The following is a 23,075-nucleotide window of genomic DNA, read 5'->3' on the forward strand; positions in this document are numbered from 1 at the left end:
AGCCTTAAAATAAATTAAATTATATATTTTAATAAATGCATAAATTGAAACCCAATTTAAAATTTTATTGCTTAGAAAAATTATTTCCTATTGAAAATTTAACTCCAAAATGAAAGGTTTAAGAAATGATTTTAAAAATAAATAAATAATGAATTTTATAATATATTGAAACATTTAGATTTTTATTTAATTCTTTATTAAATGGTATATTATGATTTATGTGGTATATTAATAAACAATTTCTTAAGTCTTCTTTAAGCTATTCTTAAATTTATTAATGTTTTTATTAGTTTCTGATGGAACAAAAAAAAGATAAAAAATATCTTTCTTTTAATCTTCCATAATCAAAAATATTTATTTGATTAGATAAAAGTTTTTTTAATATTTTTTTCTCAAATAAATAAAATAATAATTAATAAAATACTCAAATAGAAAAATTTGAATTATTAAAGCTACATAAATAGTTTGTTTCCTGCTATTTTTATCTAAATGAAGAGAAATTAACAGCTTGCATTATTGACATTTGGTGGATCTGCAATAGCTGCAGCAACGTTTTACTATTTTTATAAAAGAGGATAAAATATTTAAGATAGATATTTATCAACATTGAAGTCATTTAGTTGGTATGTTTTTACTTGTGATCAGTTTTAGCTCATTAACATGAGTCAAAATTTCGACTAACTAATTGAACTTGCAACATATGATGAAAGTGATAGCCAGTGTACGTTAGCTGAAAAATTATAATTTAAAAAAGAGGAGTTTGAATATGAAGGAACTTGCAAGAAGGGTTTCAGATAAGGCTTATCATTTTATGAATGTCTTGATTGCTCTCTTATCAGAAGAGAAATCTAAAAAACTAAAAAATCTATAGAAGAGGATAAGTTTTACTTAGCTTTATGCGAGGAATGTTTTTAGACTCCCTAGCATAAAGGTCATAGATATAAAAAGATTGAAGGAAGGTATAGAATCTAATTTTAGTGCCACTGTGGCTAGTCTAACATTATGGATTAAAATTGCTTTTGCAATAAGCACAGAGGATTTGAAAAATCGAAAGGTTTTTTTGAAAAAGAATACTTAACTAACACAAAACTGTGGAAAGGAATCGAAGTTTTCTTTTTAGATATGTTTCATTTGTTATTTGATAATATGGTTGATTTAATTAAGATGAAGGAAGAAAGGAGAGTTCTTTTTGAATATCAATTATAATCAAACAACCTTTTAAAGGAAAATAAAAAAAAGTGCATCACAATAGAGTAATAAAAACATGGAGCTGAAAGAATCAACTTTATTTTGAGACTGATCTTAAACAAATTTAATGAGTTAATAAAAATTAATCCTGTTTTAATTCACTTTATTCCTATTATCTTCTAAAAGACTTTAACAAAGCCCATTGCTTTGCAATTTAAAAAGTTAGAAAAGACCATTCCTGATACATGTAAGTGGGCAAGAATTTTCAAAGAATAAAAGGAGATAAATAATGAATTAACCATTTATGAATATCTCCTTCTTTCATATGAACTAGTAGATGATTAAAATGACAAAATAGTAGCTGAGATTTTAAGGGCTGCGCTAAAAGTAAACAACACATTTTATTTAATTCTTTGTGAAAAGTTTATGAAAATGTTTGCTTTTTCCTGTAGAATTTAGAATGCTATTGTAAAAAATGGAAATTTTAATGTAGGTTTTTTACCTTCTCTTTCTTATCTTGTAATTGATTACATTCCATTTTAGAGTACTTTTGATCACTTAATTGAAACGTTAGGAGATGACATTTTAGGTCCCTTGAGCTACTTAAACGCCTATCTTTCAAAAGGGTCAAGTTCAAATATAGATTTTGACGAACTGTCCTTCATTTTGCTTAATATTAGCTTTGAAATGCTAAGGTTTGTAAATCAACTTAAGGTACTGTTATTAAAGTACCCAGAATAAATAATATCAAATTTGTATAAAATTTGTTTTGCTTTGTTTACAAATAATAGCATTTCGATTAAATAAGAGCTTTCATAAAACTTACGATAAAACATTGAGTAAAAGCTAGTAAAAATATTTGTTTTAAATTAGTATAAAGATATAGAGAAAATTATGATTTTTACATTTGTGAATATTTGTGAAGGCTTGCTACTGATAAATAATGAAGAGTTAATACAAAAAGTTCTGCCTTTATTTGTTCATTATTTCTATTTAGGAGTGAATAATTCTCAATTATTTTTAAATAATTTGGCAAAACAAGAAATAGAATTTTGCAGTTTTTCTGCTACAATTATAAGTCATTTACCTTTACTTGTAGCTCTTTCAGAAAGAAAAATGTTCTCTGAATCTGTTGTTAAAAATTTTTTTGCAAAAAATTTTAAGTTTAAAAGTGAGCAAGATAGAAAAAATTTCTTTAAAAGCTTACATTTAATAGCATCTAAATTCATAATTATGAATAGCGAACCTGGAATATTGAGCTAAGCCGAAGAATGGCTTTTGATACTTAATGATAATATAAAAAACTAAGCTGTATAACAACTCGTATCAAATCAGAAATACTTTTTATATTTTCCATATTATAGAATATATGACTTTTTTACTCTTACTCACTCATTAATTTTGTTGGCAGATGATTAACCTTACATTTCTACTCCAGAAAGTTTAATTTCCAGATATTTATAAGGGTGGGATAAATAATTGAAGCAAAATAAAGATCTAACATAATACATAAAAAATTATGACCTTTTAATTAATCTATGTTAGAATTTAATAGATTCAACTACTTTCTTTAATGTTTTTTCAAAGTGTCATGATTTATACTTCCCAGAGCTAAGTTAAAATGGCGAAAATTAAAAAATATTTTAGCAAAATATAAATGAGATAATCATTACCTGCATAAATTAATAAATAGACAAGAAAATCTATATAAAAGATGTTGAAGAAATTTCTAAAACTATTCTTAATTAAACTAATTTAATTGAAAGCAGTATCTAACAAGTTTGTACTTTTGAGGATTAGAGCTAAAATATTTAATCTTAGTATCTGAAAATTTAAAATGGATATAAGTAAAAATTTTACTTTAGACACTTACTAAGGGGGAAATAATGGTTGGAAGACCTCTGCATTATGGCTTCAGAATTAAACAGTTAAAATTATTCAATTTTAGGAAGTGATTTTAAACTCTAAAATTTATTCCCTTATCAAAGAGAAATTTATAAGAAATTGATTTTAAACGAAGAATTTATTAGTTAAATTGTAACAATAAACTTAAATCCAAAAATTTAACCATAATTTTTCTCAGCAATTAATCACATAATTCTTCTTGCAATTTAGTTAATCTAATCCAAAAGTGAATTTGAAATATTTTCTGAAGAAGAAATTACAAAAATTGAAAAAATTGAATCAATCTTAAAAAATGAATAGCTAAAAGAAAAATACATAAATATCAACAATATGTTAATTCCATAATAAAAAATGAACTATTTAATGATAGTAAACAAAATGATTTCAGAATACTTAAACCAGAAAGAATGAATGGATGAATGAATGAATTTATTACAGCTTATTTGAGTGAAACTTTTTGATTGATATTTATTTTATGTTCATTTTTAAATTTTAATAAAATGGTTAACTTAATAAAAATTTTTTATGTTTTAAAATTATATATTTTATTTTAGTTTTCTATTATTTCCAAAAGCAACAAATATATTTGAAATAAACAATCTCAAGATATATATTATTTTAACCTAATATGAGCATTCTTTGCAATATAAAATTAAACTAAAAAGAAAATATACTTAGTGTATTAAAAAAAAAATATTTTAAAAATTATTCTTTACTGTTTAATTAAAATGACACTTTTAAACAATAAGTTATTTATTGACCAAATTAATTAAGATTCTGATATCGATGCTATAAACAACATAAATTTAATTTTAAAAAGAGTTTTTACTAAATAAAGCAGAAATTAATTCATTAAAGAATAAATACTCAACATTAAACAAATTAGGCAATTAATTAAAAAAAAAACTTTAATTAAAATACTTTTGCTTTTAAAGATGAATTTGAGAAAAAAAGGATAAGATCCAGCTTAAAAAGGAGAAAAAATAGAAAATGTTGTTAAATTAATTTACTTGATAAGAGCTTTTTGGTTAGTATACAGAATTTCAATGGTTTATATGCTGATAATATTATATTAAACAATGTTTTCTCTATTTTATGGTTTAATATTGCTTTGTTAGATCATTGAAATACTATAAATCATCAAGTAAAATGAATAAAATCCATAAAAAGTAAATATAATTTGTTAGTATTTATTACTAACAAACTATTATTAAAGTAGCTAAATAACTTTTTAAGCTGCTTAAATTGTTATAATTAGCTTTTAGGCTCTTATTTTATAGATTTAATCTATATTTAACAGCGATTAGCATCTATACTTAATTTCTACAATTTAGTTTATTAGTTCTTGTTTATCTGTTTTAATGTCTTTAGCAAATAAAACTCAGTTAATACAAATAAGATAGATATACAAGATTTATTTAATTAGATTAGCTCATAAAATATTAGTTCCTGGTCTTTTCTTTCAATGCGTCTATCAAGCTCCTTATATAACAATTGGATACTTGTTAGTATAAATATATTTGCTCAGTTTTTTTCATTCAATGAGATTCGAAGAAAAGATATTATCAATTAAGTTTAAACATGATGAAATTGATAAAAAAATGAAGCTTTATCTTATTTTTAACATAATTTTTACTTTCCTAGGATTCTCAATAAATTTGTTAGCACTAAACAACGAAAGCTCTATTAATTTTGACAAAGTTAATTTATTTTATGAAAAAGTCTTTTAAGGAATACTTTCAATATAAATAATTGTGCTTTTTATAATTTCTGAAATTGTGATTTCCAAAATAAGCTTATCCATGTTGATAATCTATACGTTTTTTGGGTTATTATTGATTAACTTTAAGGATAATATATCTTACTTAATAAAATGCATAAAGCACGGTCCTTTACTAAGAACAATCAATATGGATGGTGACAAAATAAAACACCTAACTGAAGATCAAATCTTCTCTGAGTATTATAACTTTACTAAAGAATAAAAATACATAGGAGTTAAAACATAAAACTTTAATAGCGAATTACTTTGTAAAGTTGCTTTACAACTAATTTAATATGGAAAAACAATAAAGATATCTACTTTAATGGAAGATTATTTTGTACTATTTCAAGATTAAAAGTGTTTAAAATTAATCATTAAGTCAAATTGGTTTGCATAGGGATGCTTTAACATTTTAAATAATTTAAGACCTTTATCTTTAAATATTGAGATAAAATACACATTATTAATAGAAAATCAAATTTCCTGTTTTATCTTTTAGAATTTTGATTTGATTCCTTTCTTACAAATTTATTTCAGAGATAATTTTTCTATGGAATTAATTAACAAAATAAAGTCTGAAACCCTAAGATTCATTGCTTACAGTAAAATCTAATCAACTAATATGACAGTAAATCCTGAATAAGTTTATTTTGATCTTTTAGATTTCTGAATGAACAATAATCGATAATATATACTCTTTTATTTAGTATTACATTAAGAAAAAATTTATTATTCCATAAATTTATATTTTTTTATTGTGATTAAATTGAAATGAAATTTATTTAAAAATAGAATAATTTTTTCAAAAATTTTAAAACATTTTTTTAATTTTTAAATTATGTTTAAAATTTAATTTAAAAATATAAATTCATTTTTTGATATTTTTAAGAAATTTAAAAAGAAAGGAATTGACTACAAAAATTTTAATGAAACTAAAAATTAAAGAAACTTCAAGTCCTTTTTTATTTAAAATGGTGCGTAAATTACTAGAAATTTAGTTAGTATTAAAATATCATCAAGCTTTTTGAATAGTATGTAAATATTCATGATGGTATATTACTGAACTTAAATAGAATTTTGGTAGATTTAAGAATTCCATAAACAAATAATTTATTAACCAAAAGAAAATGTGTTTGTTTGTTTATTAAATTTAGATGGATGTTATAAATTAAATCTTTTACCAAACATTTTGTTTAAGAAATTTTGATTAAAAAAAAAGATTTCTTAAATTTGTTTGAATTAAAAAAAAAGGTTAGAGTTTAGATATTAGTTTCAAGAGAGAATGCCAACAAATTTAAAATTAGAAGGCAAAAGCCTGTAGTTTTTAAGACTGATTCTAGCAATTACTGCTTCGATTTATAGGATATCTGTTATTGTTTCGATAGTCAATTTTATTTAGCAAGATCTTTTGAAGTTAGCGATTCCTTTAATAATAACTTAATTATTTATGATAGGATCTTCAGTTTTTGGGATAGTTAGCAGCTAAAATTAGCAAAGTTTTAAGGATAACATTCTCAGAGAGTTAGTTTATTTAATACCAAACATAAAAAAGAATGAGCAAGGACCTCATTGGCCAAGCTCGTTTAGTTTATTGTCTAAAGTTTATGGTCATTTCCTTGAGATGATATACTTAATGGCCATAATAATATTCACAGAAAAAACTAGCTTAAATGATCAAATAGTTTAGATACTCAATTTTTTTCTGCTTGTATTTATTTTGGAATCATAATATGCAAAAAACAACGTAAGCTTATTTTAGTTGCTTTCAAATGTCATTTTGAGATTTGCAGCGAGAAGTTTGTTTCTTGGATAGTTTTTGCTTTGTCATAGATCGATATATTTCTTTGTCTTTGATTTGATAGTCGTAGTCTTGTTTATAAGTTTTTCTGGAATTGAGGAATTACAGTAAAATGCTTTCACATTTGGATACAAGTATGATGAACCCAAAGAAAAACTGTCATCTTCGTTTCCAGAAAATCTTATTTTGCCTCCTCTTAGCTTTGGTATTCATTTTATAAAAAGTTCAAAAAGTGAAAATGAAGAGCTAGATGTAGAGAAAGAAAATATTTTTTCAGGAATACAAGTCATACATATAGCAGCAATGATTCTCTTTGATCTTGTATTCAATAATTGGGAATAAAATAAAACTTTCAGAAGAATCCTTCATATTTATTTGATCATTCTTTTTTATTAATTCATTAAATCTCTCATTTGGCTTTTTAAATTCTTGATGTATGGACCCATTGTTAGGACTTTACTTGTAGATTGTTAAGACCTGGCTTTTGTGAGTGATGCAAATTTATAAAAACAATACTTCCGCTTTAAGCCTTTATAAAAGATAATTAATTTGAAGTTCTAGAACTTCTAAGCGTACTAGTTTAAAAGAATAGTAAAGATCCTAATGTAAACATAAAAGCAGTTTAATATTTTCATGAAATGTGGATAATTCGATGACGAGTTTGTAACAGCTAAAAGCGAAAATGCTATTTACTTATATATCTCGAATATAGAGTTTACTTCAACAATAGTTTCTTTGATTGCAGAGGAGTAATATTATTAATTACCTTTTCAAATAAAAGTGTCAGAGCAAGTCACTTAATTCAAAGAAAAGTTTCTACTCAACGAGTTTGTGTAAAATTACTAAATTATTCCAAACATAGCAGAAGATAGTGATATGAATAATTGTATCATCCATTTTAAGCTCATAGTTCTACAATCAGTCGTTTTCCAAAAATTCATTTAAAGCGAATTGCATTTCATGCCAAAGCAAATCTTTTACGATATTTTTGATGAATGAAAATGATGCGAAGGCAATAACTAGTTCATTTTTCAATTTAATTTAACATAACAAAAAATGTTAAACTTTAAAATCTTTCAAAAGGATAAAAATCTAAAAATGTGTAATCATCTCAACTAAATAAACTAAATAGAACTAATCAAGAAATTTAGTAAATGAAATGAAATTAAATTAACAAAGATTTAATTCTAAATAAAAATAATAATACAAACTAAAAATAGGTAAAAATAAATAATTAAATAAAGTCTAAAAATAAAAAATAATTTAAATATTCAAAAGATAATTTTAGTGCTATTTAATCTGAAATATATCTCAATATATTGTTTGCTGCTAATAAAAATTATTGCTTTGTATTTATTAGAATTCTTATAAATTTCATATTGTAAATATCAATAATTTAATTTATTACCTCATCAAAAATAATTAAATGCTTGGTTAGGTAATTTTTTATCACTGAGCCAAATTATTTTCAAATTTTTAAAATATCTAATTGAAATTCTGTCTATCTTTATTTTGATATCTTTGCTCCTATTTCTCAATAAATTCAACTTTGAATTATTTTGTTAAATTATTTCAAATCTCTTTTTGTAGAATCTTAGATTAATAGTTTTTTATTATTAAAATAATAACTTACATCAATAATTATTAGCGGCATTTTAATGAAATTTTTGCTAAAAATATAAAATTTATTTGAAAAAATATGGCGTTTTTAGATGAATATTTATTTTTTTAAAAATTATTCAAGCTTTTACTCCAAAATAATAACAAAATCAATAAGTTTTATGTTAGTAAAAATACCAAATTTAAAATTTTAGATTACTTGAAAATTATTACTAAGATTAAATTTTATAAATTTATAAATGTTTGATTGATTGATTGAGTATCTATCTATCTATCTATCTATCTATCTATCTATCTATCTATCTATTAATCAATCAATCTGAAATATTTATTTGTAAATTAATTGAAAACGTAATTTCGATATGTATTTTAAATTATAGTTAGCATCATTGATTAATGATCTAAATGACATAATTGGTATTAAACAAGCAAAAGTTTATAATTAATAAATTAATTAATAATCAAATTAAGATATAAGAATATAGACATTATATAAATTAATTTGTTTTTACTTATTGTTTTAACTGCACTCATTCATACATAAATACATACATTCTATGGAAAACTACAATCCATACCCAAATACTAAACTTTCCAGATTAGACTTATGGCTTATAAGATTATTTATTTCCTCTGTGTGCTTAGCTCAGCGTATTCTCTTTATAATAACTCTTGTCCATTTATTCTAAGAGGCATAGCTTTTCACCTTTACTTTTATGCTGCTATTTCATATTTTTTTAGTCATCTTTTCATTCATTAATATCCTCCTAAACTTTCATCACTAAATTAAGATTTCAAGACTGCAGCGTCTCTTTTGGGAGTTTTTATATTTTCTTCCAGACTCTGATGCTCAAGACAAAATGATAGTTGACAATAGTGCGAATATGATTATCAAGCTGGTGTTTGATGTCATTTGCAATTTTATACTGCTTATTAACATAATCATATTAAAGTAGGAAAAATGGAGCTGGATAGCAACTTAAATAGTCAACACACTCATGATATTAATTGAGTTTTACATTATTGAAAGCAAGCATGAAACTTTTAAAAAGAAAATATCTTACATAGTAACAGCTTTTCCTCTCCTTGTGCTGCTGCAAGGCTACATTATAATTAATCTAAGGTCTCTAGTAATTTTCTTCTACATAGCCTTTTTATTTATTTTCTCTCTTTTACTGCATCTCTGTAAAACATTTTAATCTCTACGCTTTAAACTTCAGTATGAGCACGAAGTAATTAATCCTTATAAGTCATTCTTTAAGACATTCTTTTGGTTTATATCTCAGCTATCAGTTTATTTTAAATTCAGAAAAAACTGTCATGCAGAGACTTTTTAGAGAAAATATGAAGTATACAACTTGTACTCTGCTTCACAAATTACATAAATTTTCCTTTTAGGATATTTAGATATAAAATTCAATCCTTAAAATTCAAATGAAAGTTATAGGAGAATCCTGCATGTTTGTTTGATATCATTAACATTTTACATTACTAAAGTATTTAAATGGTTTAAGAAATACATGAAGGAAGGTCCTTACTGCAGAAACATAGAATTAGATTGCAGTAAGACTCAAGCTTTGAGCATGGAAGAAGTTAAAAAATAATATTTCAACTTCAACTAAAAACAAAAATTTATGAAAGTCAGGTTTATCCGATTTGATTAGCAATAATTTGAAAGAATATTCGATTATTTAATTAAGCAAGAAAAATCCTTAACAATGTATGTTAAAGAGGAAAACATCAACAGACGTAATTTAGAAAACTTCGAAACTTATAACTTCAACAAATTAGTTTCAGTTTAATTAAAGTCTGCTGAATACACTTAAGCTGTATTAAAAATAATAAACCAGAACCTGTTAAAAGACTATCGATATATAATTAAAATATGTGATAACAATATTAAATATCATGTTTTGTACAACATTCTCCTCAATCATTAGCTAATTCCTAATTTAGTCATCCACTCCTAGCTCTTTAATCCAAACATTTTCCTCTATGTAAATGAAATACGAAAAATAATTGTTTACAATAAATACATATCTGAATTTATGATACACTCTCCTGTGCAAATCTACTATGATCTCTTCGATTATTGACTGAATGAGATATATCTAAATACAAATATATTTTTTTATTACTTACATTCAATAAAGAATAAATATTATAAATTTCAATCTACTATTTACTAAAAGCTTACTTAGTTAAAGAAATCAAAAAAATAGTTTAAAAATTTTCTTAGTTATACTTTATAAAACACTTGCTCTATTAAAAATGCTGACTAATCTTAAATTTTCTCCCTCAAAAGCGATTCAATCACTTAATAATGTGTATAAATGAAAAAAATATATTTTATATGAAAAAAATAATTTATTTTCTAAATTAATTTTATCACTTTTTCTTTTGATTTGTAAATTTTATAATATTTAACAGCTTAAAATCTGAGATTTGTACAATAAAAATACTTTTTTCTCAATAAATTTACAAAATTTAATGGTGAATTTATTTGCTCTCTTAGTAAATATCTCTTTTCTGATTCTATTAGCCAATATCTTCAAAACTATTTTAATTAAAAATAGACAGACAGACAAATCAATCTTATCTTCTAAAATTATAGCAATAAAAAAAGAGGCTTTTGATTAATTTTTTTGACTATTTTAATTTGTTTCGTATTTGATCAAATAATTCATTCAATACCATATCTGATTGAATATAAATACTATATAACTCAAACAAAATATTAAATTATAAAATATAGTTACTAAATATTTATCTTGTTAATAATTTTTAATTAAGAAAAAAATGTTAATAATGAAATTTACTAATAAAATCAAATTAAATTATTTAAAGTAAAACGCTTAAATTATTCTAATGAAAAATATTATTTATTATTTTGAAGTATCTAAAATATTTTGAAATTTTAATTTTTAATTGAAATTAAATTTATTGGATAAAGATATTTAACTTAAATTAATGATTGTAATTTAAATTTGTAAAAAAGAATAATCTGTTGGTTGATTCTACTTTAATTAAATTTCCCTCGTTCCCGCAAAATATTTAATTTTTGTTATTTTTTAACGCAATTATTTCAGAATGTCAAGAAAATCTAAATAGTAGAATAAGGAATAAAAAAACTTGCCTTCTTAGGAAGTAACACTCAAAGAATACTTTAAGTCACTTCCTAGTAAAAAAAAGCAGACCATTTCAGAGAGAACATAAGACATTGTAGAATATATATAAGACTAAAACTTAAATCCTAAATATTTTGAGTATAATATTGAATGATGAGTATATTAGTATATTATGAAACTTTTATAAATTTTGAATAGGATACAGAAATGTGAATAAGGTTTCGATGTAAGAATGGAAATTAAAGAGTAAATTGAAATTTTAAGCTGAAATTGAGTTGAATTACTTTATTTTAGAATAGGAAAATAGAGAATGGCTTGTACCTTTTCAGAATTGCTTGTACAAATCAACTCAAAACTTGACTAAAATGTCATCATTTTGAACCTTAATGCAAAGTACATAAAATAAAATTATTTATTCTATTATTTATTTCTTTATATATCAAAATAGTGATTTAGTTGCAAAACTTGATATAAATTTGCTTTAGGATTTAAAGGTTTTCTAAAAAACACTTAAGCAATTCACTTTTTCCATGAGCAAACACAGCTCTCTATAAAGTAAAAGTAATGGAAAAAAAATAGGATCTTTTATGGATATTATTTGTAAACTAGATCTTTTGGAAAAACTACATCTCAATCTTTCGCATAAGTAAATTAAATAAAGAGAATAACAATCACTCTAAAATTTTTTTTAGCTTTATAGGGTCGTACTTATCTGATATTTTAAAAAAGATTTCAAAGTTAAAAAAGCTAAATAATTTGTCCTTAAACTTCAACAACTGCGAAGTTTCAGAATCAGATTTAGAAGATTTTTCTAAGAATTTATAATAATTTACCAATTTAAATAAACTTTCTTTGATGTTCATGAAAAATAATTTACCAAATCCAAGTCAATTATTTTTCTGTATAGCATAGATGAATAACATAAAAGAATTAGAATTAGATTTAAGGTAATTTCTATTTATTTTATTTTGTATAAAATTCTAATTTGTTAATTATATTTTAGGCATAATGAAATAGAGAGCTAAAGTGTTTAATAACTTTGCTTTAGCATAGAACAATTTAGCTTCCTTTACAAATTGCATCTGAATCTCTCAAATAACAAAGTTTACAAAGAAGGTGCTAAGTATTTGGGAATGTCAATAAAAAAATTGGATAAATTAGTCGATCTGCTTCTCTCCCTTCAGTAAAATACAAACATAATTTTTTAATTTTTATTCTCACTTAATAATAAATAGATGGGATAATATTTAAGACTTAGGAAGTGATTGGCTTGGCTAAGAAATCAGCTAAATGGATAATTTAATTAAATTAAGATTAGAATTATGGTAAATAATCTAATAATTCTTCAAAACAAAAGTTATTTTAATAATTTTAATAAAAAGGTTTGATAAAATAAAAACTCCTGAAATAATTTGTAACCATTTGATGCAAATGAATAATCTTATATAAGTAAATACTTTTTTGACATCTTACGAAAATATGCCTTTGAATTATACAATATTTGAAGAACTTATAAATTAAAAAGCAAGTCTATTTCACAGTATAATAGGATATTACAAGCTTATATCAAATAAAATGACATACAATCCAAACTATGTTTTTTGGGATTTATATATTGATTGAGTTTTTATTAAAAATATTATTTATTTTTTTATTTACTCATTTATTAATTCATTATCTTAATTAATTTAAAAACATTTTTCAATTTTATTTTATTTTGATAATATTTTGAAGTATATTTTAATTATTTACATGAAATTTTTAATACTTTTTTTAATTCAATTTTAAACTTTGTTATATTTTAACAAATTTTTTACCTAAAATTTTAAAGAATTATAAAAATAAATAAGGAATATTCAAAAAAATAATTTAAATAAAAATTGTATGAATTAATTTAATTTTTTAAGATATTTTTTATAATGTAATTTTTAAATTTTAAAATGATTTATTTTTAAAAGATATTTATTAATATTAAAATTTACATTCTAAATAAAACAAATGTTAGTTACTAAGTGTTTATGATCTAATTAACAATTAAATGATCTTATTATAATTTTAAAATATTTTAGTAAAAGAGGAAAAATAATTAGTTTTATGTTATGATATTAAATTAAATATTTTACCACTTTGAACATTCTTGTTTTTAAATTTAAAACTACCAATCAAATAATATTTAATATTTATTTATTTCTTTATTTTTTTGAATTTTTAATAATCAATCAGCTATAATTTTGATTATCTTTAAATTAAGTAACAAATCTATTTATTAAATAATTATTATGACTGAAAAAAGCAGATATTTTAAAAAAGATATTTTTGATGATAACGATTATGAAGATCAAGATAAAATTGAATAGAAACAGTTTTTTGGAATAGATCTGAAACAAGCATTTTTAGATTAACATTTTAATGAGGATTAAATCCAGAAAATGAAGCTGTTAGATTAAGAATATAGACTTTAGACTGAAGATATAAATAGTGTTCGAAGAAAATTAGGTTAATAAAATAGAAGGATTTAATTAGCTTGCACAATGAAGCTTTACTCTTAGGCTACTGAAACAGATTAAGATATATAAGATGAAATAGTTGAAATAGGAGAAAAATGTCCAATTATTTTATAAAGTTATAAAGACAATAATACTTTTTATAGATCTTTTATGATCTAATTTCTATTTAAATTAGTGTTTAATGAAAAAGATGATAAGGCATGTAATAAAAGCATCTTTAAGTTCATCAAAAAAATATAGTCAATAGAAAAATTCGATTGCGTTTATCCTTTATAATTTCATTAGTTTAAAGATAATGAGTTAAAATGTTTCTTAATATCTTTTATTTTGAAAATGTATATTCTAAAGCTGGCTGATAATTTAGCCAGCTTAGAAAAGATAATAAAGATGTATAATGAAATGCCTGAAGTAGATACAGCTTCTATAATTATATGCAAAAATTTGTTATCTATAACTTTCACTCAGCTAGTTACTCATGATACCTATAGGTTTCTATTGGAGAATAATTAAATTATAACCGTGCCATAAATTTTAGCACAATTTGATGAGTCAGAAAATCAAACTATCATAGGAGTCTTTGTTGAAGTAAGTAACTAAAAAATAATATTAAATATTTAATATGAAATTTAATAAAAATAATTTATAGGTTTTCTAATGCAATTTAATTATTCTAAATGACGAGAGAGCAGAGTAGCCAGAATATTATGTTCCTTAAACATCTAAAACTATAAACGATGATATTTACATTTACAAGGCTAGTGATAAAAGCTACCATTCTATTTTTGAGACGAAGTATGCTTAATAATATTTAACCTTCTGTTCCAAAGAGGGTTATTTATATCAACAGGACTTAAAAGATTTAGTACAAAAATTACATTAAGCTAATATAAAACTCTCTGAACATAGTAATTGATTTTAATTTTGCATAAATAAATTATTTTTAAATAAGATTCAACCAACAATCTCATTTCACATTAAACATTTTTAAAATGCAATCAAATAAATAAATATGTATTTATAATGGATTTATTAAGAATCAAGTATTAAATAAATTATTAGGATTAAATTATGGAAGGTATTGCTATTAAAATTTTTTTAAATCTTGATAAACCTAAACATGAATATCCCTCAAATACATACATACATTCATTCATTTGTTAATATTTTGGAATCCCTCTTTATTTGAATTTAATTTTTTGTTGGTAATATGAAAATATTAAATAATTTACTGGTTTTAAGATTTGTTAATAATTTTTTAAATTAATTAAATGAATGTTTTTTAAAATTGCAGATGATGAAGAGAATTTCAAAGGCTAAAAAGAGTAAAAGAAATGGGATGAGAGGGTTTTTGAAATGGAGAAAAAGAATAAATAAATGAAAGATAAGTCAGAAGACTTTTTTCCTGTGATTTAGTGTTGTGAATGTGATAGAGAATTGAGTGATTTTGTTCCTTTACTGAAATTCGATAATTATTACTTTTGTGAGGGGTGCATTTTGGATATGATAGCTTAACTTAATAGGGAAGATAAATAATTTATAAATATTGGCAGTACATAAGTCAAAAGGTACTAATTAAGAGATGCAATAACTGAACTTAACAATGAAAGAGAAAAAACAAGCTAGTTATAGAGCATGCAAAAAGAAAAAAAGAAAAATAAAGGTATTGGAGATAAATCTGAACTAGTCTCTATGCATCTAACAAATAATTCTTCTCAACAGACTGAAAAAAAGTGGTAAAATTTATAAAAGATATGCGTTCGATGTAACGATGATAAATGCTATTAGCAAGAGCTCTACCTAGTGAAAGAAGTGAAGACATAAAGATAAATAGCATTATGCATGAGCTGTTTAGTTTTTCTTTATGATTAAGTTAAATACACTTTCAGAAATATTTCTCTTCATAAATCTTTTGAACTGTCAAACGAAGAGATCAAGAATACTTACAAAGATTTTTCTATGTACCACTTAGAGAAAACAAAGTATACCTGTACTATGTGCTTAAAAATCAGACTAAATAATTACATCATTCAACCTTTAACAAAGGTAAAGGAGCTCAAAATCATTTGCAAACAGTGCTTTATTACAATTTTCTAGTACGATGAAAAATTACAAGCTTTGGGAATATCAGATATTCTGAAAGAGTAAATTTTGGATTAACTCTTTTAGCAAGACTTTGAGCTAAACATTTGCGTTTCTTGTGATAAACCTGATTTGAAGACTTTTAATATTGAGAATATTACTCAGTATCCTTCAAGCTTAAAATAAAATAATATCAACTTTGACTCAAATAACGTTTATCATACTATGACTAGTATAAAAAAGGAATCATAAAATTAATCAAAGAAGGAGTTAAAAGATATTCTAATTGAAGGATATTCTAAGAAACCTTCAAGTAATAGTCTAAATTAAGATGAGGAGAGTTTGGCTGATGAAAATTCAAATAGAAGATTATCAAAAATATGTATTGATTGCATATTTTTGAATATTGGAAAATGTAAGAATCCATACATGGACTACCTTATCACATACTCTAAACTTCACACAAATATTGTTTATAAATATAATAATTAAATTAAAACTTTATTGGAGAACGATGCTCGCCTTAAAATGCAATAAATTCTGAATACTTGCACTATGTGTTTTAGAAAATTGAAAGACTTGCATGAGATGAATGATAAGGGCTAAAGGATATGCACTTCATGTTTCGTCTAATACAAAAAAGAATTTAAACTAAATTAAGGAGAATTTGAAGGCTATCATTGTGATTAAAAGCACTAAGATATCATTCTAGGATCCATTTTAGCATATTTGGTAGATATTACTTAATGCATAGGCTGTTCTGAAAAGATAAAAACATTTGATTATGAAGCTCTAAAAATATAAAATAGCTTTTCGAATGTTATTGTTTGTGACAACTGTATAAGAGAATAGTTGGTTTAAGCAAATTAAGATTTAAGGAATCCTTACGAAATAAAGAGCTAGTATTTAAATGAAGTTTTAATACTTTAAAATAAAAAAGAAGTCAATGAAAAAATTAAATAATTTTCCTTTCAGATGTAGATAAATAATGAAGCTAATTAAACAGAAGCAGAAAAACAAGAAGGTGCAGCTGATCAAAGCTAGGAGAAAAAGCTATTTTAAAGAAAATAGAATAAAGAAATGCCAAATAAAAACAAATAGCACTTAACAAGTAGAAATTATAATTTAAGGTGCTTCAACAGATCTTGTAAAGAAGTTGAGTTGTGTAAAAAATAAAAGATTGAGCTTTAGTTTGTCAAAATGCCAAAATGCTAATGTCTGTTTTGCATACATTGTTTGACAGCATTTTACATGAAACTATCAGATGCTAATTCTTAAAAATAGCAGATATAGTAAAAATAATCTTAGATTAAAAGCAAGATAGAAGTAGCAAGAACTGGAGATAATTATGGTTCAATAAAAAAAGAAGAAAACTAAAACGTTGAAGATGGAGATCAGGTTGAGAGATATTGTCCCAGCATGCTGTGCAATGAAAAATATTCAGAATATTAGATAAGAGACTTAGTTAATGGGTATGAAATCTAAGTTAATGGCTAAGAAAATGAAGATGAAGAATTTCAAAAAAAATTAAATGAAGCCCTATTAGAAGAAAACAAGAAAAAATATGTAAATGAGAGAGTTTTCTGTTCGGTGTGTAAAAAAGAAAACCTATTGGTTGTGCAAATAAATGATGATTTTTTGGTAAATTATAGGAAAGAAAAAGAAAAAGAATAAAATAAAAACTAAAAAGGGTTTAAAATGTTAGAAAACAATATCTTCGGTTCAAATGAGAAAGATGAATTATCAAAGATAGAAGGTGAGTGTGAGTGTTTTTATAGTTGCAAACCTTGTTTGTTTTAAACTTATTATAAAGACAGATGCTCAAGATGTCTTAAAAAAGCTCCTTATACAGTTTATAAATTGCTCTTTAATTTCAAAGATAATATGAAATGCTCTTAGTGTTAACATAATAAATTTATCACATTAGAAGATGGACCTCTTATGTATAGGACTGATACTAAATTCTAATGCACAAATTGTAAAACAAAATTTAAAATAAACTGAAAAAATAAATTAGATTTTTTTCAAAGAAAATCATATTTATTAAAATAAAAAAAAAGTGTTTTAATATTATTTGTTTATCTTTTATTTTGTCATCAAAATTTACTGTTCATTAAAAAATTAATTAATAATTTGCCAAAAAATAATTTAAAATAATTAAATTATATAATTATCATTTGTTTATTGTAAATCATCACTACAATCAATTTAATTTTAATATAAAAATTATTAATAATTATAACTTTGCAATTTTTATCCTTAATCATCCAATTACAATGAAATTAATAAATGAAAAAGAATAATAATTAAAATATTTGCATTGATTGGATTTATTTATTATTAAAATTAATTATAATATAATAAAATAATTAAATTATTTATATTTCCTTTGTTTATTGTAAATTATCAAGTTCAAGCACAAACAAACATATTTCATGGCTTTAAAGTGCCGTAACAGCAATCAAACGTGTAAGACACGTAGCTCTATCAAACTACAATCAATTTAATTATAATATAAAAAAATAATTAATAATTAATATTGCATTTTTTTATCTTTCTTTAATAATCAAATTACAATGAAATTAATAAAAGAAGAAAGAAAAAAAAAATTAAAACATTTGCATTGATTGGATTTATTTATTATTAAAATTAATTATGAATTAATAAAATAATTAAATTATTTATATTTAATTTGTTTATTTATAAGTAATCAAATTATTATCAATAAATTTTATAATTAAGATTATTTTTACTTATGATTATATATTTTATTTTTAGTTTACAATTTAAACTGGAGGTATTTCTTACTTAAGAAATTAATTAATTAATTATTTTATTTTTTTAAAATTATAATTTTAAATAATTAACGCTATTATTAAAAATAAATTTTAACTATTTTTATATTATGAATTATAAAATAGATCAAATACTCAATATTCTTCATTATTTATATGATTAAATTAAATAGTTTGTTTGCAACAATTATTTTTGATGAATTATTATCATTTAAAGTAGAGGATATTATTATTTTAAAATTAATAAAAGCTTTTTATAAAATATATAATAGGCTAGCAACAATATAAGTAAGCAAAATCTTTAAATATTTGAATATATTTAATAGAAATCAAATATATTAATTTTGTAAAAAGTTAATTATATTAAATGTGTCAACATACATACTTCTACTTACATTTAAAATATTAAAAGAATCAAAAAAGTAAATCAAATTCAGCATTATTACTATTAATAGGTTATCCAATATCATCTTATTCAATTTCTTAATTATTATAATTCAAAAATTATTAATTTGGTACCTAATAGATTGGTTTTTATGGCTATTATTAGTAAAATATATCATCTAAAGCAGTTAAATTAGCATTGAGAGCTTATGATATAGCTTAGGAATTTATTTATTGAATTGGATAACTTTAAGGTCTATCCATTTAACAGAAATCATCAAAAGGATTATAAGCTTAATTATATGCTAGTTGTGGTTTTGCTTACTATTATTATGGGTAATTGTTGTACTAATTCTAAGCAAATAGAGAAATAGAATTAAAAGCTGGTGCTTGATTAAAATATTGATTATTAGCAGCTAAGTAATCTTAATTATATCCAAATAAACTATTTTATTGATGATTTTGCTCTGTTTATTCTAATATATTTACATTTTTATATAAAAATGATGAATTATTTATTTATGCTTTTTGATAATTAAATTAGATAAATTTACAAATCTGATTATGACCCTACTGTTAATTCTTTATAACATTTAATAAAGGTTGTATGTCTAATGGAGGCAAATCTTAATACTTTTAGTAACTATTATAGCCGCCAAATAAACCTTCTGAATTATCGTTGTACATTACTTCTGATTGTGCTTTTATTTAGTATTTTTTTTATTTTAAAAATTATTAAATTAATTGGATTATAAAAAAATTTTGGTTTATAATTTAATAATTTTTACAACTTGTAACTTATTCTATAAAATAATCAAATAATTGAGCGTCTCCTTCAATAACAAAGCGTCTCTAATAAAAATTTAGAATCTAGTTTAAATTATAATAATTTAGGTTTTATCAATAGTATAGAAAAAATTTTTTAAAATAGATTGAATAAATAAATATTATTGAAATCTGATAGAATCTAAATTATTGCAAAACATCAATAGTTTCATAAATATTTAAATATTTATGGTGAAACTTACTATTTGTTAAACCAAATATAAGATGTTAAGCAAAATACTAAAAACATTTTTATTATTCAAAATTTAAACTTTCTCTTTGCCTTTTTTATGTTTAAAATTCAAAGTTAAAACGGTATTTTTTAGTTCATTTTTATTTATATTATTAAAGTATAGCATTAAGTTAATTTTAATATTGATAGATTCTAAAAATTAAAATATTAATATCAGATTCTACTTCAAAATAAATTTTTGATTCTTTAAATTATTAATTTGAAAAAAAAATATTAAAACCTTTTAAAATAAAATAAACTTTATTTGAAATTTAATTGTTAAACTAGCAAAATAAAAAATAAAAAATTGATATTTTTTTAGTTTTGAACCTATTAATGAAACATAATTTAACTTACTGATTGATATAAAATGTTTATTAATTTTTTATATTAATAGAATACTTCAAAATGTAAATTAATTATTTTTATTTGGTTATCATTTCTTGCCTTGTTCTTAGTCTATTTGCTTTTAATATTTTTTATATATCAACAAAGCTGCTCTTGCATCAGAAATAGAGTCGTGAGAGCCTTCTTGGAAGGTAATTCCTAATTCTTATTTAACCATCTTTTTAAGAGAAACCTTTTTTCCTGATTACTTAAGTTCTTTATAATTTGAGATATCTCTGATCATTTTATCTTTGGGAGGCTCAAATTTGATGGAACTCAAATCATGCTATACTGAATGACCTACTATAATTTTGTCTTTAAGTATCTCAAATATTTTGTTTTTAACCTCTGGATAAGTAGGAGCATTTTTTATGTGAGTAAATGTGATACCACTAACTTTAGTCAAATAATTTTTAATTTTCTTTTGAGGTCTTACATAGGTATCTAAAAGAACATGTCCATTATAATTTACTATAGATACTCTAGCCAGTTCTTAAGTAGGAAAGCCGTCTTTTTGGCTAGCTTCGCACTGAACCATTTCACAATCTATTGCAACTATGGGAGTTACTCCTTTATATCCATCTTTTTAAGGTTCTAAGGACTTAAATACATTTTATTAATTACCCGAGCTTTCACTTGACTAACTTTTTTTATTGGTTATTTATTTTTTAGAGCTATTGTCTTCATTGTCATTGCTTTGAGTAGGTTGACTACTCATAAACTTTTTCCAATTACTAGAAACTTCCTATGGAGCTTTTTATTTTACATTTCTAATTTATTTCTATTATTTTACTTCTTCCCCATTTTCCTGATTATCTTTCTATTATTCATCTGTTTATTATTCATTTTTCTATTCAGTTTTCTAAACTTTATTAAATTTTCTATCTTTCTAATGAACATTTTTGGCATCTCCAAATTAATTTTTGAACTTTTTTTTCACCTATCCACCAAATTGCTCTTCTAAATCATCTTTATTAGAGTTGTAACAACTAAAATCAAGGGATTCAAGTATCTTTAATTAAGAATCTTTCTCCTTTTTGATTAATTCTAAATCTTCTACTTAGTCAACCATATTGATTGTACTGCTTTTTTCTACTTATTTGTAAATTTTATAATAATTAAAATCTAAATCAATCTTAAAATTATTAAATTAATTTAAGCCCTTAAATTTTCTGACAAATATCCAAAGCGATAATTATAATTTAGAAAATTTAATTTGTGCTAGAAATGGTAAAAAAGTAATTAATAATAAAATTGATCTTAAATTAAATTAAATAAAAACATTGATAATTTTTAAAAATATTTAGAAAATAATTAAATTCTACTTCAAAAATATTAAATTTTTCAAAATTTATTTTATTAATTAAGTAAGTTTTTTCTTTAATAATAATAAGAATATAAAAATAATTAAGAGTTAAATTCAATAACTTTTATGAAAAATTGTTAATAAAATAAATTTATATGTAATGAATAAATTTTAACAATTAAAAATGGATTTTACTATTAAGTAAGTAGATAAATAAATTGATTTTATCAATAAAAATTATATGGTATATATACTCTAAAGTTTATTCAAATTGCTTTTATCTTATTCTATTAGAATTTCAATATTTTATCTCCAATACTATTGAACCAATAAGCCCAAGACAGAAATAAAATATACAATCATTTATTAATGGACTGCTTGTATGTTAAATTTCTCTTTTGGAATTATAATTAGGATAATCTTTAAATTTCAAAATATTTTTCAATTAATAATTTTAAATAAAAAATATTTTATCAATAATAGAATACATTTAAACAAAAAAAAAAATATCTTAATTAAATTATTACCATAAATTAATTTTCAATAAAAATGATATGGTATATTCCATGATTAATTAGAACTGCATCAATTTTATTCTAGAATTTCAATAATTTAAATTTTATCTCCAATTCTACTTGCACCATAAAATCCAAGGCAGAAATAAAATCTATAATCATTTTTTAACAGACTTCCTATATGTTAAATTTCTCTTTAGGAATTATAATTCGGATAATCTGTTATTTGAATGAAATAATTTGAAATTTATACTCTAATTTCGAAGAACTCTTCATTTGAATTTTTTTAATCATTTTTTTGATCAGATTTAATAGTATCTTAGATTTCAGAAGTACAAATCAATAGTCTATAATTTGCATCATATTTTTTATTCTTGAAATCAGGGCTATATAATCCAAATTTAAAAGATGTTTTGTCTGATGCTTTTACAACTTTTATTCTAAAAGTATAACTTTTATATCTATTTAAATTGTAATTCAAATAACATAAACTTTGCTAACAATAATAATAACTAAGATATTTTTCTTATTTTAATTAAGTCCAAAAATAACCTTATTCGTCTATTCCTAAATCAAAATACTATTCTTCATCCCTATATTAGTCGAATTTCATTAGCATATAACCTTTTAGAAAGAGATTT

The 23,075-nt window shown here is 22.4% G+C and overlaps 8 protein-coding genes across 8 annotated transcripts in view; 5 read left to right on the forward strand and 3 right to left on the reverse strand. All coding sequences in view use genetic code 6, as the record gives it.

The window, feature by feature from the left end:
- The first annotated feature begins 417 nt into the window (after window positions 1–417).
- On the forward strand, window positions 418–3,562 carry TTHERM_000008749 (N-recognin zinc finger protein). Its single transcript, XM_012795645.1, has one exon. It carries the CDS (start codon window positions 490–492, stop codon window positions 3,502–3,504), a length of 3,015 nt encoding a protein of 1,004 aa, XP_012651099.1. The 5' UTR covers window positions 418–489; the 3' UTR covers window positions 3,505–3,562.
- Window positions 3,563–6,140: 2,578 nt separating this feature from the next.
- Window positions 6,141–7,655, forward strand: TTHERM_00008750 (transmembrane protein, putative; the record flags this gene model as incomplete). Its single annotated transcript, XM_001008158.2, has 1 exon — window positions 6,141–7,655. One exon carries the CDS (start codon window positions 6,141–6,143, stop codon window positions 7,653–7,655), a length of 1,515 nt encoding a protein of 504 aa, XP_001008158.2.
- A 1,178-nt stretch (window positions 7,656–8,833) lies between these two features.
- TTHERM_00008770 (transmembrane protein, putative) lies at window positions 8,834–10,372 on the forward strand (the record flags this gene model as incomplete). Its single annotated transcript, XM_001008160.3, has 1 exon — window positions 8,834–10,372. The coding sequence occupies one exon, from the start codon at window positions 8,834–8,836 to the stop codon at window positions 10,370–10,372; it is 1,539 nt and encodes a 512-aa protein (XP_001008160.2).
- A 994-nt stretch (window positions 10,373–11,366) lies between these two features.
- On the forward strand, window positions 11,367–13,027 carry TTHERM_000008779 (hypothetical protein; the record flags this gene model as incomplete). The annotated part of the gene is made up of 7 exons (XM_012795646.1): window positions 11,367–11,542; window positions 11,603–11,650; window positions 11,699–11,797; window positions 11,853–12,050; window positions 12,097–12,351; window positions 12,408–12,587; window positions 12,640–13,027. The coding sequence occupies 7 exons, from the start codon at window positions 11,367–11,369 to the stop codon at window positions 13,025–13,027; spliced, it is 1,344 nt and encodes a 447-aa protein (XP_012651100.1).
- Window positions 13,028–13,683: 656 nt separating this feature from the next.
- TTHERM_00008780 (hypothetical protein) lies at window positions 13,684–17,994 on the forward strand (the record flags this gene model as incomplete). The annotated part of the gene is made up of 3 exons (XM_001008161.2): window positions 13,684–14,496; window positions 14,558–14,816; window positions 15,203–17,994. 3 exons carry the CDS (start codon window positions 13,684–13,686, stop codon window positions 17,992–17,994), a joined length of 3,864 nt encoding a protein of 1,287 aa, XP_001008161.2.
- A 1,205-nt stretch (window positions 17,995–19,199) lies between these two features.
- Window positions 19,200–19,895, reverse strand: TTHERM_00008790 (WAMTP1-MAML2 fusion protein, putative; the record flags this gene model as incomplete). The annotated part of the gene is made up of 2 exons (XM_001008162.3): window positions 19,724–19,895; window positions 19,200–19,645 (listed from the first exon to the last, which is right to left on the reverse strand). The coding sequence occupies exons 1-2, from the start codon at window positions 19,854–19,856 to the stop codon at window positions 19,200–19,202; spliced, it is 579 nt and encodes a 192-aa protein (XP_001008162.2). The 5' UTR covers window positions 19,857–19,895.
- A 767-nt stretch (window positions 19,896–20,662) lies between these two features.
- Window positions 20,663–21,685, reverse strand: TTHERM_00008800 (RNA exonuclease 1 DEDDh 3'-5' exonuclease domain protein; the record flags this gene model as incomplete). Its single annotated transcript, XM_001008163.3, has 1 exon — window positions 20,663–21,685. One exon carries the CDS (start codon window positions 21,683–21,685, stop codon window positions 20,663–20,665), a length of 1,023 nt encoding a protein of 340 aa, XP_001008163.3.
- An 819-nt stretch (window positions 21,686–22,504) lies between these two features.
- TTHERM_000008805 (exonuclease family protein, putative) overlaps window positions 22,505–23,075 on the reverse strand; it is a gene marked incomplete at both ends in the record, with an annotated part of 910 nt that continues 339 nt past the window's right edge. The window contains 2 exons of the mRNA XM_012795647.1: window positions 22,505–22,866; window positions 22,987–23,075. The exon at window positions 22,987–23,075 is cut by the window's right edge and continues 131 nt beyond it. Coding sequence (XP_012651101.1) covers window positions 22,505–22,866; window positions 22,987–23,075 — 451 coding nt within the window. The remainder of the gene's footprint in view (window positions 22,867–22,986) is intronic.

Source organism: Tetrahymena thermophila (genome assembly GCF_000189635.1).
Source record: "Tetrahymena thermophila SB210 genomic scaffold scf_8254803, whole genome shotgun sequence".
In the NCBI taxonomy this organism is placed as follows: Eukaryota; Ciliophora; class Oligohymenophorea; order Hymenostomatida; family Tetrahymenidae; genus Tetrahymena; species Tetrahymena thermophila.